Here is a 14,896-nt window from a genome sequence, read left to right as displayed (position 1 = left end):
TGAGGAAACTGAAACTTATAGAAGCTAACTAAATTTGCCCAAATCTTACCTCTAGTAAGCAGCAAGAGTAAGATTTAAGGTAGATCTGACTCCCTCACCATGATCTTAATTTAATAACTATGCTGTACTGGCAAGGATGTTACCTTTTTTACTTTTGCTACTGCTTCAGTGCCTGGAGTTCTTTTTAGCACACAGCAGGCACTCAAGAAATAGTTATTGAATGAAAAGAAAAGATAGTGAACATTGAAACACTGCTTTAATGGACAGCTTTATAAATTTAGAGTGATCTCCAAATTTTTACACATACACCAGAGTTTTGAGTCTTGGAATATCGAAGAATAGGAATGTGCCAACTGTCAAATTCTGAGTGTATGTGAGCATAAACACACACATAAAATGTAGGTAAGTAATCATCATAGCATTAGAACTTTAATATTGCGTATTACAAAATCAAAATGTTCAAGTATTTGTGTCTGTATCATATAAGATTCACATTACTAGATGGGATGGACAGACTGCTACCCCTATTTAGACTGCTAAATAGGTAGTAGGCCACATCAGGCCTGCTACCTATTTTTAAAAATAAAAGTTTTATTGGAGTGTAGTCATACCTATTTGTTTTTATATTGCCTATTGCTGCTTTCATGCTACAAGGGTAGAGTTGAGTAGTTGCAGCAGAGATGATATGGCTGGCTAAGCCTAAACTATTTATTATCTCACTCTACAGAAAGTTTTCAGACTCTTGACATAGATTGCTATTGTTATATGACTTGGTTAACTATTATTCTCTATTTCAAGGATCTTAACAATAGATTTGAAATCCAGCCAGGCGATGCTTTCCTATATATAAATGGACTGCGCATTGATATAGATGCTTATGATCCTTTTAGGTAAGTATCAAATAGCTGATACAAACTATGGTTTATATAAAGGTAAATAGCGTCCTGACTTTAATATTTGTCAAAATGCACGTAATCACTTCTGACATTTTTAGTACAAAATAAATAGAAAGATTCTAGAAAAAGGTAGAACATGTAGGTAAAATCAGTGTGAAGAGGTTGATGAAAATAGAAGAAAATGGAAGAAAATGATACAGGAAAGAGGAGAGGAAGGAAACTGTCATATTACCGAAGTTATATCCTGGATCTGGAGAGAGGTCGTATGCAGCTAGTACTTCAAAATTATCTATTTGGGGGATAAAAGGGGAGTAATTATTTTTTACTTCCTACCTCCTGACTCTCATTGCATTTTGGGGCCGTGGAGCATTGATACCACACCCCATGGACCATCTCTTCTTACTTTGATCCTAGCTATAATGGAAGGAGCCAGAGCCTCCAAGGTTAGGTCAGCATTGGTTCAGTCAAGGCTGTGCCAAGCCTAGCTCTTAGCTAAGACAATAGGAGGCTGTGGCAGTGACCAAGGAGAAAGGTGGGTAGGACTGAGTAAATTTGAGGAGTTCTGTAAATGGTGTTATATGTATCTACCTTAGAGCCGCTTACACATCTTTGTCTCTAAGAAGTCACCTCAGCTATGTACTTAGAAACTGGTACAAAGTGGATGGATATTCCTCATTTTGATAGCCATCCTGTTCGTGCTTGAGCAGTGTCATACAAATAACTACCAGAAAGAAAGAGTAACAAAGGTGTCTTCTATTCCTACTTGTGTAATTTTTTCTATATCTTAATGATGTTATCTGGCTCAGAAATCTTTTGGGCACTTGATAAATATGTATTTTTAATGTAAACTATTAAAATTTAATATTATAAAATCAATTCAATATTAAAATTCAATTTAGTAACTATCCGAGTACCTAATATGTTATAGAAACTGCTCAATATTTGGAATATAGTGCTGAACAAAACAGAAATAAATCTTAACAAAGTGAAATTTATAGTCTAGTGGAATACTGATATTAAATAATTACAGTGTGATAAGGTTTATCAAAGATAAAGTCTAATACTTTTGGAGTTTGTAACTCCAGAGCTTTAAATTAGCTCTTGATAGACCATGGAGACAGTGGATATCAGATTTCTCCAAAGAAGTGATATTTAAGCTAAGACTTAAAGGATGAATCAGGCAAAGTGAGGAGTGGAGGTTCATGTTTGAGAAAATAACATAGTATGGCCAGACTGTGGAGTAAGGAGGAGCTGGAGGAAACTGAGTTCACTCAGGTGGCAAGGGTTAGATTGTGGAACCAGGTTTCAGATTTTGGCCTTTTATCTCAAGGGCAGGAGAAGCCAGTGAAGGGTTTTGAGCAAATCTAAAGATAGTAACTATGTATTTAAGAGAAGCATGAAAAATTATCTTAATTATGTAGAAATCCAGAGATATAAGGAGTCTTACTGATAAGTAAACTAGCATATTTAAAGAACCAGATTTTTTTTTGATCGATGTATAAAATTTATAATTTGGGAAGAGCAAGGAGGAAACTAATGCTTGTTGAGGGCAAACTGTCCATTAGTAAATTAATTTAATTCTAATACCCCGTAAAATGTTCATGACTGTTCTCTGTTGATAGATGAGGAAACAAAGACTTGGAAAGATCTCACACAAAGATAGTGAGACAGGTAGCAAATCTCATGCCCTTGCCAGTGTTCCATGTAACTCTATATAATTTTTCTATTAATAGTTTCCTTAGAAACTAGTCTGAGATAACAAAGATGATAGTTACAAATGCTGTGGGGAATGTTTAAATTATATTACATAAAAAAGTATCTGATCAGTAAACATAAAATTTTTAAATGGAGAGAACATTGGCAATGCAATCCAAAATTTTTATAAGTGAAAAAATTTAGACTAAAGGGGTTAAGAACATCAAGAAGCCACAGATGAAGCAGTATTACAGCCCAGACTGAATCTTATTGTTAGATTGGTGATTTGTGATACACAATCTAGTGCTCTTTTTATCACACTCATCTCCTCATAGATTGTTTGTTTATTTATTTTGATAAAATGTTTAATTTGCAAAGAGTGGGCAGAACTATCTGGGATACAGACATGCACAGTTGAAGTTATGTAGGTCAGCTTCAAACAGCTTTCTTAGGAGTTTAGATATTAGATCTCTGCTTTTTAAATGTGGACTTCTAGAGTCCTCACTGAAAACTGTCTTCTAAAATTCATATATTGCTTTATTCTGATTCTATTCATTTCTGAAAAGGGAAGTGATTTCTATGATTGGATTTTTTTTTAATGAAGCACTTAGGTTAAATATTATAAATATGAATTTTAATATTTGGTTTCAAAAATAATAAATATTTTTTCTTGCCTAGTAAATGTTTACCTTTTTAAAAATGAATACACTTTGCCACAATCTGTAAACCCTTATCTTTACAGGTGCAGGGAAACACTGCATTTCTGTAGCATTCATATCCTAGCTCTGCCACGCCACTAGCTGACCTGGGCAAGGGACTTCACCTGTCTGAGCCTCATTTGCATCATTTGAGACTTTCTGTGTTGTGAGACTCAGAGGAGTTCTGTTTGAAAAGTACTTGGCACTTACCTGCCCACAGTGCGAGCTTGATAAATAGTCATTAACGAAGCAAATTGCCCAAACTTTTTGTCAATAGGGTTATTTATTGATGATGTTATTTTTGACAGTAATGATTTCTGTCATGTTTAAGAACTATCAAGTTATGTATGAAATTAGAAAGTTTAATATATATTCTATACAGATGTCAACTTTCATGCTTTAATGGGGATTTCTCTGTACTAAATTTATATATTTTAGGTCATGTTTGATCTTGTTTTTGTAGTAGATTTATCAAAAGAGTGACCTGGTATATTTTTCCCTTCATTTTTGGCTTGGTCAGGGAACGAGCTTATTCTTGTTTCTTTGGTAAGGAATATAATAAATACACTTTATTCCTTATTGTTTCGTCTTTTAAATAGTAAGATTTTGTTAACCACTTAAAAAACAAAGAACCCTTAACATAACTTTAATCTAGATAACTGATTAGAAGAATTCCTTGTCTTATTTGTTAATTGGTTTAATTATATATTTTCCTGCTATTAATAAAAATACCAGTGAAACTTGTTTCTAATGCTTCGAGAAAAACTTTAAAGAATTTTTTTGAAAAATGTTGGCAAATAAAGCATTTTTTTTCTTTAAAGTATTTTGGATATGCTGAAACTAGAAGGAAAAATGATGAATGGCCTTCACAATCTTGGGATCAACGGAGAATATATGAGCAAATTTTTGAAATTAAATTCACATGTTTGGGACAATACCTATGTATTAGATATTAGGCATTCTTCAGTAATGGTAAGTGCTCGTGTAATTCCTTGTTTTAAAACCTTTAGTAGATTTAAAACTTAACATGAAATCAAATACTGGCAGGTTTTAAAATAAATTTAAGCATTTTGAAAGAGGTTCTAGCAGAAATCAGTGAGAAGAAAAAGTAAAAATATAGGTGCATCCTTCTCACTCTTAATTAAAAGTCTTCCTTCCTCTTCCTCGTTTTCTTTGCATTTCCTTACAAGAACACGTCACTCATTTAGAATCCTTTCCTGCTTTAAAGATAAAACAACAACATCAAAATAACCACATGAACAATAGCAAAAACAAATACCAAATGTAATATTGTTGCCTTAATATAATAAAAGTCTTGCCTACACAATTTTCAGTGCCCTCTTAACATTCTGGTCTGTGTGTTATGGCCTGAGTGAGGTTTTTGAAATCTGATTACATTACTCTCTCTCGTTTAAAGCACAAAAGTTGTCCTTAGACCATGAAATTTTCTTTTCACCACTATCCCTTATCGCATACTTGGGAAGCAAATTTTCCTCTCTCTAGCTAATCAACTTTTTTCAGATGTCAGCTTCAAATAATACTTCCTGAGAGGAGCTTTCCTTAACTATCCAGATTAGATGATTTTTTTCTTATACACATTGTATCAAGGAGTCCCCAAGAGTACCATCAAGTTTGGTGATTTGCTAAAAGGATTTGAAAGGCATAGAAATTGTTATACTCAGGATTATGATTTATTAGAGCAAAAGAACACAAATAGCAGAGGGAGGAAGGGCTTGGGGTGGAGTCCAGAGGAAACCAGGTGCAAGCTTCCAGGAATTTGCTAGAGAAGTTTTACAGGACATGCTTAATTTGATGTGTGACAATACATGCGCAGTGCTACCTACTAGGGAAGCTAGCTTGAGCCTGGGAGTTGAAGGTTTTGAAAAGTGGTATGTTATTTAGGCATGTAATGGCTATGTGACTGATCTCAGTCACTGAAATTCCAGACCCTCAAATGAAAAGCAGTTGTTCATCATGTAGTTTTTGTACAAGTTCTATATAGACCTGCTCTAGCAAGACCCTAAGCATGCAGAAAACTGTCAGAACATTCCAAGAGCTCAATTCCCAGGAGCCAAACTAGAGAACCTTTATCACATAAACAGGCCCTTTTTGGGAATGTGGGATGTGTAAGCAACCCAGGCCTGCTGAATTAAACCAGCCTCCCTCTCTCTCTCCTCCCCTCCCTCTCCCCACCTTTTCTCACACACACACATACATATTTTATGTTACAGAACTACAATCTCTCTGTATACTTAACACAGTTTTAATTATTCGTTTAGCCTGTGATTCTTTGATGTTTCTTCTAAACTGTATAAACATCTTGGAGGTAGGGATTTTATCCATTTTTTTCTCTCACCAACATATCCTGGTTTTAGTAGGTATTCAATAAATGTAAATATTCCTTGAATGAATAAGTAAATATTTATCTCAAACCAACCTATGACATAATTTTTAACAAGGAAGATCTGAGAGCATTCTAATTACAACATCAATATAATAAGGTTGATACCACCATTGTGATTAATATAAAAATATTGCTATTAGAAATGAGAAAATAAAAGTATTGCATTACATAAGATTATATAACTAAAATTCCCCAAGTAAAGTCATTGTAATTAATGAGACTTTAGTAAAATGGGTTTGAATTGACAGTAAACAGATCAAAAGATTTTTTTCCAAAAAACATTTGGAAGACAAAATGATTTTTGCATAATATAAAAATTTAAATTCTTGATAATATATTAACTACTATGTAATAAAATAATCTTAGTAATAAAAACTGCAACTTAACATAGGAGATATAAAAGAAGGATAAAAAGACTCATGGAAAGTATTAATTGGCATAGCCTTTTTAAAAATTATGGCTGTGGTGCCCTTACAATGTTCATATACTTTGATCTGGTAATTTCATTAGAAACTATCATAAAGAAATAGTAGGAAATGGAGAAAAATCTTTATACCCAAAGATATGATTATCACTGCATATTTATAAAACAAAATAGAAATGAGCTATGTATATAACAGAAATGTGAATTATCCACACTATCGAGAATTTTTTAGGCATTAAATTTATGTTTTAATAATCAGGGACAATGACTGTGTTCTCATGTTAAATAAAAAAATATAAACACATGATATGTGAAAAGATGGACACAGGATCAGAAGCAAATACATCAAAATGTTAATGGGGATGATATGGTTTAATGGGTAGTTTTGTTTTTCATGCTTTTCTATAATTTCCAGGTTTTTAACACTGGGTATGTATTAGTTAATATGGTCAGGGAAAAAAAGTTTTTAAGAGAAAAAAACATTACCTCTCAATAGCTTGCTAATTGTTTAATATAAAAATCTAAGGGATTTGCTCTGAAGGATCAGTTATAATGGGTACTTTTTGTTACCTGAACAGCCTTTCTATTTACATAGTTTACCATCCAAGAATCACAGAACCATTGCAGCACCATGAACATCAAACCCCTCAGACTCAGGAAAAATCACATAAGTTATTAATTAGTTATCATTCATATTTTCTAGAATACTAAGTGACTTGTTAATGTTTATTGCAACTGGTTTTACTCCTCTTTAGGCCATGTTCTTTCATTGGGTAGATTTTACTTTTATTTGGCTGTCTTTGAGCTCAATAATGTGTTTTCTATAAATGTTTTATCAGAAACAGAAATGACCATGTTAATGATCTTAATACTTTGTGCTTTTTATTTTAAGCATTTTAGCATTTGTAGAAGAATGCTAGGAATGTGAGTCAAACTGAGAAAATGAGGGAAGTAATTGTCAAGGCTATTCTGGACATAAATAGTTTAATAAAGAAACTTCACAGCTCCCTTTATAAAATAACATCCTGGTTCTCTTAAGGTTGACAGTAGAGGACAGTCACTCCTCATGTGGAGGAGCAGCCCTGATGTTCCCATTGCCTCTCTCCTCTGCACAGTCACATTTCCCATGGTTAAAGTTTTCTGCTATACTGCTTGTCTATTTCTGCAAAAAAGGCAGTCAGAATTTTTATTGAGATTTTGTTGAATTTGTAGATCAATTTAAGGAGTATTGCTATTTAAGCATATTAAGTCTTCTGATATATGGATGTGAATGCCTTTCCATTTATTTAGGTCATCTTTCATTTTTTTCAGTGATGTTTTGTAGCTTTCACTGTACAAGTCTCACACTCATTAAATTTATTTCCAAGTATTTGACCCTTCTTGATGCTATTACAAATGAAATTGTTTTCTACTGCTTATTTTAGGATTTTTTCATTGCCTCTTAACTTTTCATCAAAACTGGACATTTTGAAAATTATAGTGTAGCACTTCTGGAAATCAGATTCTCACTCCTCTCCAGAGTTTGTTGTTGTTGCTGCTTGCTGTTGTTTCTGGTATTTGTTTAGTGACTTCTCTGCACTCATTTTGAAAACTCTGTATTCTATACATTTTCATATGAGGCCACAGAAATCTCTGTTATATTAGCCTAGTCATCTATAAAATATTGGACAGATTTACTTGAATACCTGGAATCAAAATATCTCCCAGTCTTTGCAGAGGGGCGGGGGGGGGAGGGTGTGTGTGTGTGTGTGTGTGTAAATGGAGGGAGGTCGAGTCTGCATCTCTGCTTTAGTCTTCACTTCTTACTTGCATAGCACTTCAGAGTCAGCCGGAGGTGGGACCCTAGGGCTTTCCCAGGTCTTCTTGAGCACATTCATATCCCTGGGCACCTACATGGCCTCTTAGATTTTCAGGAATATGTCAACTTCTGAAAGCCCTATTTCCCAAAACGTCTCATTCCCCAGCCTTTCCTCACTAGGTTTTTGGTAACTGTATTGTTTGTCCCAGATGTTTTCTATTACCTCAGGCAGGAGTGACTAAAACATTTGCCTGTAGATTCCACAAATTCGGGTAGCAGTTTTAACACTAGGTAAGTTATGAGTTAGGATAAAAACAAATCTTTTCAGCAGGTTATCAGACAGTTGAAACAAAAAATTACAGTTCTTTCAGAATGAGGTCTGTTCTACTCTTTCCAGTGTTGGTACTAGAGTGCGAGCTGTCATTTTCAAGGCTTGTAAGTGGGGGATGGGACAAGGGTAATTTATAACACCACAAATCTCACTGTTTTTACTGAGATTCAGCCTTTTTTTTTTTTTTTTAACACTCTCAGGGGTGCTGCAAGCTTTTGGTTTTCATAGTTCTTAAGATGTTGATTCCCACAGATTTTCAGGTGTTTCATTGATTTTATGTAAGGGTGGAGTTTTGGAATTTCTTAGCCATTTTAGCTGATGGCACTCCCTAAAGAAACCCCAAAAGATATAAATTATAAATCTTTTAAGTTCTTAGGTTTTCTCAGAATCATCCTATAATACCATGGCCCATCTTGTGTTCAACTGTTGACTACATAGTTCCTTGAACATTGAGGAGATTGTCTTATAGGTTCTAATCTGTAAATGACAATATCTTTTATTCGGTATCATGGTAGCTCAAGAGATACAAAGGCAAGAATTATGACCAACAAAACTAATGAAGGTAGATTAGTAGAAAATCAGTGCGAGTCTGCATGCAACATTGTGAGGCTACTCTTGCAGTTATCGTTGCTGCTTCTATATATTTACTTGAGACTAAAGAGATGGGCACTTCAGTCTCTCCGGGCCTGTTCAGAGTAATTTACAGTGTTATTCTCATAGTTCTCCAAAATGAATTGGGATATCACCTCGATTAGTTTACCCAACACCTATGCTATGAGGCCATCACTATAGTTTTCTAACTTCAGTATTTTGATAAAAATGGTCTAGGGCACTTGTTTTAAACGGAAATTCCCAGGGCCTATTCTGAGATTCTGATTTAGCGGGGTTGAATTGGGGCCAAGGAATGTGCATTGTAAATAAACACCTCCAGCTGTTTTGATCAACATTAAAAGTGACTCTACTTCCAGTCATTATTCAACTTCAGTGGGGCTAATACATAAAGCATAAGGCCATTTCTCATTAAAATAAGTATAACTGACCATCGAGGGGATCAGATAGTCACATCCTCTACATGGTGCTTTCTCCTCCTCTGCACTGGAATTCCCATAGAAGAACAGTTAACTAACATAGACACTGCTGAGTCTACAGAGATTTTCAATTCACAGGGGATACCTAGCATATTGTGACACTCTTTAGAACTGTTTCCATTACCATTACATTAAATCTCCGCAAGAATTACCTCAGAAACAAACAAGATACACTACTGACTTTTCCAGGGGACCAAAGTTCTCCTTTCTATCTCAGGTATCATCAGGACAAATTACAGTGAAAGTAAACTAATTCCAGATCCCCATCATATTTGTTAACTACTGAAATAGAAATTGTTGCAACCATCCACTGTTAACCCTCCTTACATGTCTTGTAGACATCCTAAGTATGTCTAAAACTGAGTTAACTTCCTCTCCAATTTCCTCTCTTCCTCCCTGGAAAAGCCTACCTCTCTTAGAGCCTAATCTCAATGTCGATACAGTGTTCCTTTCTGAAATCCATGAATTACCTTAAATTCCTCACTTCTAGTCATCCCGCTTTGTGTGTGTCTCTTAATTCTGTCTTCTCTCTAAAACCACCATTTCTGACTTAGTTAAGTACTCCCAAAACTCATGTTTAGGTTACCCCAAGATTCCCCTGATTTCTTCAAGTATCTTTGTCCTATTCTTTCTCTCCTCTTGGACTTTTGGCAATATGTATGTTAGGCCTTTACCTGTGTTGCTCATCTCTCTTACATTGTTTTGATTTTTACATTATTTTTTTCTCTGTGTCCTTTAGTATATGTTCTATAACTTTAATTAGACATTTATTTTTCTTATGTCCAAGACTTTAAATTTGAGAAGGGGAGGTGGAGGACCTCATTGCCTCCTATACTACTGATAATTAAGATAAATACTTCTTTCTCTTACATGGTTTATGGAGAGTAATTTTTATACCATTTTATTGATCTAATTTTATTTTTTACAATGAAAAGCAAACATGTGAGTTAAAGGACTCTGTTTTTTGGGGAAACAATATAAAAGGGCATGGTAATATAAAATTATACATAATTTGTTCATTTAAAGAATACTCAACTGGCTTCCTATATTTCATCAGAAATATAAAAAATCCTCTGATATTTTTATTTGATAGAGTGAAATCTGTCTTTGAAAATAATTTATTATCTTAATATAGCTTTAACAGATTTCTGAATTTTTTTCTAGTGGATTAATGACTTAGAAAATGATGAATTGTACGTTATGTGGCCTACAAGTTGCCAGGAACTTCTGAAGCCAATACTCCCTGGAAGTATACCTTCCATAAGGCGTAATTTTCATAATTTGGTAAGTTTTATATTCTCATGTTTTTGTATACATCTTTTATAAAGATATTAACATTCTTTTTGAATTACCCACTCTCGGCAAATGGGCATCTGAGTAATAAAGAAATATTTGAATGATGCAACAAGCTTGAGGTGGCATGGCTTGACTAGGTATCAAAAGCTAGCAATGTCACATAATCTGACTCTTATTATTTAGCCTTCATGTACTTTAATTAAATTGATGAGTTATTTTTACATTTTCTGAAAGGAATTTATGATAGAACTTTTCTTCTATATTATAAAGAACTAATGATTAAAGTTTAGTATTTCAGGGGAAATACATGAATAGCATTTTATCAGCATATAAATTCATTATTACAATATAAACAACCTTATAAAACTTTAAAATGTAGTTAATACACCTAGAGCTTTATTTTTTTCACATAGGAAGTGAATATTTTCCTACATCTACCTAGAGTGAGCAGTTAAAGCTGTTTTTTGGGGTCAAAATTCAATTACTATTTCCTTTTTTAAAAAAATTGATATTTCACTTATAAAAATTATGCTATGCTTCAAAAGGAGGATGAGTAATATGATATTAAATTCCATGTATTATTATATTTTGATATGCAGCTTTTTCATAAACTGAAATTCTTATATCCATTACTCAAAATTCTTTAGAATTGCTAGAAATTTCTAAAAAAGATTGTACCTCGAATTTCATACTTTTGGCTACAGAAATTGAATTTCAAAATTCTAAAGTGCTAAAACAAATAGCAATTATAGACTATCTACTTTCTTTTAGGTTCTGTTTATTGATCCTGCTCAAGAATATACCATGGATTTTATAAAACTTGCTGAACGTTTATATTATCATAAAATTCCTCTGAGGTAATTGTCAATTAATAACAGTCAACTGATGGAAAGCCAATGATGTTCATGTTGTATTACACAGAGTATCAACGCAGAATTCAAAGCAGTGGTTTATCTCTAGTTCCTAACACAACATACCTGTGTTGTGAAGTATCATATATCTTTATGAAAGACTGTTAATCAAAGCTGTCTGGTAATCTTGTTGCCTTCCTGAGAGAATCATCTGATCACCTTGGGTACTTAAAGATGGATTCATCTCCCTGTGGTTGTATTCAGATTACACTTTTTCCTTTTTTTCTTTTTTCCTGGAAAACCATGGGTCATTTGATAATGTTACCACCAGAGAGAATTTACATTTTGGCAGATTCCATCAGATATGAAGATTTTTGGTGACTAGGCATTACAAATCAAACCTTTTCAAATAAAATTCCCCTTTCCTCCATCTACTAACAAATTCCATCTAGATATTATAGTCTAATAACGTCTAAAAATTGTGGCTTACTGTGGTTTAAGGGGTATTTGTGACATTCCTCATTCATCTTCTTTTCCCAGAATTGGTTTTGTGTTCATTATTAATACAGATGATGAAGTCAGTGGAATGAATGATGCTGGAGTTGCTCTTTGGCGAGCTTTCAACTATATTGCAGAAGAACATGATGTATCACAAGCATTTGTTTCCATAACACATGTAAGTTTATGCATGAGGCATAATTTTTTTACAACGTATAGTGGGTTTCTTTGCTTTGCTGTTTTTTTTGTCACTTTAAAGTTTATAAAAGCTATGGTGGAGGTTAATACAGATGATGAATTTGATTCTTGCAACTCCCAACTGAAGTACATAATATTATCTCCACTTTATGTATTATACAACTGAGGTTCTACCAAAATATTTAAACTTTCTTAGGGTTACAATAAAGGAACTTAAATTGTGTGTATAGTTTACAGGGAAGCATATTAATAAAAAATGATTAGTCGGGAGAATTGTTTAGGTCTTGAATAAAATCATGAATTGAAAAGATTATTGCAAAGTTAAATATTCTAAATGACAAAGTATATAGGCACTAGAAATTTTAAAAGGAGGAGATCACTTCATGACAGTAAAGTGTTATGGAAATGGTAAGGCTGATACTGAGTCTGACAAAGAGATTATGTAAGAAAAGTCAGAAATTGATAAGAACTTGATTAAGGAAGAATAAGAGAGGACAATTATTTCATAATTGAGGTTTTGAAACTATTATGGGCCATCATGAAAAGAATAGAAATGTATTAAAGCATTATATTGTTGTTATTAAGAAAGTCAGGTTATAGCTTAAATAACTTCTGTTTTTAAATTCATTGGTCTTTGTTAGTCATTATTATAAACAAGGAATGGTTCTTCAACTGAGAATGAAATTACCAAAGCACTATAAATTTTCTACCCTCTTTCTATAACTCCCCGGAAAACCACTAAATCCTTCATTAATTCACTATCCTGGAGTATAGAAACTACCTACACTTCAGTGACTTGGGATGTATTTTGTTCTGTAAAATAGTGCCATGGAATACATGTCAATATTATATCTCAGTCTATTAGTTTTACTGATTGGTTAAGAGTTTTTAAGGGACCTAGTCAAATTGACATAACTTTTATTAAGGCCCAGCTACCTTATCATAAAAGGATCAATATGATTGTCAAAACTAAGAAACTTGAAGACCTTCCAAAATTATCTTTACCTAAGTTATCTTAATTCTATTGAATCTCTATTCTGTAAGCATTTTGTATCAGACATTAATTTGCATGTGGTGGCATATTTTTCAATTATTTGCCTTTTGAATTATCTACTTCATGATATTCAGCACAATACTATAATCTCTTAGAAAACCGAGTTATACTTGAAACCATAGCATTTGATACAGAGTAGCACAAAAGTAATTATTAAATATGTGCTATGGCCTATAAGATGTGCTAGACAATTGGAGGAGGAAAGAGAAGGAAAAATAAATGAGGAAGGAATATTTAGAGAAAGCATATTAGAATCCACTAGGGTCTGAAGTACGACAGTGTTGATGGTTATTCAAACTGTGTGTGCTTGTGACCCCCAAACTTGTGTACGCCATAGAAAAGTAAAACATTATTGTGCTAATTTCAGTTGGGAATGCATTATGTCTTTCAAATGACTTAGCTTTAATTTAAAATAATTTGAACAAAATCTAGTCTTTTAGTAAAATACGTGAATTATAAAATTTCTTTAAAACTGCTTCATTATTTTCACGGAGCAAATTATTTTATCTGAATTAAATAATTTGAAAAATACGTGTCAGGAGAGAGGGGAAATATAATAGAAGGCCAAAATCATAATAGTATATGAAAATTATTGAAATGTGATAGAGAATTTTGGTAGAGTAAGTACAGTAAAATGATCTGACTTTTGCACAGTGGCTATACAAATGTACAAGTAATTTAATTTTTTCTCACTACTTTACAAGTTTAAGATCTAAAAAATGTATGTTACGTTTTTAATGAATATTTGATGAATGCATGTTTGAGAATAGAAAAGCACTTTAAGACTTGGCCGTGATAGAGTAACTGACAACAGATGAACCATCTGACAGTTAGCAATTATAAAACTGGATAAAAAAATACATGAAGTAAGTCTATTTTCAGGCATTCACCAAGAGGCAACAAGAACTATGATCCCTGCAAAAAGGTGAAATAAAGATATTTACAGGTAAAGACAGAAAATTTCTTGCTGCTTCAGAAGAATTACTAAAGGAAATCCTTTAGGCTGAAAGGAAATGATACCAGATGGTAACTCGAATTCACAGGAAGAAATGAAATGGTAGCAGTAAATGAAATATAAATATATGGGTAAATATAGAAGGTTGAATTAACATATTTTCTCTTTAATTTACAGAAAATTGAGTAAAACATAAATTCTGACTTGTATAGATGTATGATAATTGTACAAAGGAGTGGAGGATGAAATGGATCTATTTTGGAACTTTAATTCTATATATTCACAACATTAAGTTAGGGTTAGTGGAAGTAGATTGTGGTAAGTTCCAATATATACTGTAATTCCTAGAGTAACCACAAAGAAAATAAGTTAAAAATGTAGTTTAAAAATTAAAAGAGGAAATGAAATGATGCACTACGAAATATCAGCTAAGCACAAAAGAAAACAGCAAAAGAAGCAGCAGTGAACAAGACATTAGCAAACTGAATTCAGCAGTACATTAAGATGATCATACACCATGATCAAGTTGGATTTATTCATGGGATACAAAGACAAAATTCAACATCCTTTCATGATAAAAACTTTCAATAAATTGGGTATAGAAGGGATGTACCTCAACGTAATAAAAGCCATATATGACAAGCCTACAGCTAACATGCTCAACAGTAAAAAGTTGAAAGCTTTACTTCTAAGATCAGGAACAAGACAAG

The 14,896-nt window shown here is 33.1% G+C and overlaps 1 protein-coding gene across 2 annotated transcripts in view; it reads left to right on the top strand.

The window, feature by feature from the left end:
* The window catches only part of UGGT2 (UDP-glucose glycoprotein glucosyltransferase 2), a 146,552-nt gene that overhangs the window by 44,043 nt on the left and 87,613 nt on the right, over window positions 1-14,896 (top strand). For both annotated transcript variants that reach the window (XM_006913820.3, XM_015590887.2), the window contains exons 11-15: window positions 799-890; window positions 4,111-4,261; window positions 10,499-10,618; window positions 11,402-11,487; window positions 12,022-12,157. In XM_006913820.3, the coding sequence (XP_006913882.1) occupies window positions 799-890; window positions 4,111-4,261; window positions 10,499-10,618; window positions 11,402-11,487; window positions 12,022-12,157 (585 nt within the window). The remainder of the gene's footprint in view (window positions 1-798; window positions 891-4,110; window positions 4,262-10,498; window positions 10,619-11,401; window positions 11,488-12,021; window positions 12,158-14,896) is intronic.

Source organism: Pteropus alecto, unplaced genomic scaffold (genome assembly GCF_000325575.1).
Source record: "Pteropus alecto unplaced genomic scaffold, ASM32557v1 scaffold72, whole genome shotgun sequence".
Classification (NCBI taxonomy): Eukaryota; Metazoa; Chordata; class Mammalia; order Chiroptera; family Pteropodidae; genus Pteropus; species Pteropus alecto.
Note: the sequence above shows the minus strand (reverse complement) of the source record. Positions and strands in the feature narration are given on the sequence as shown.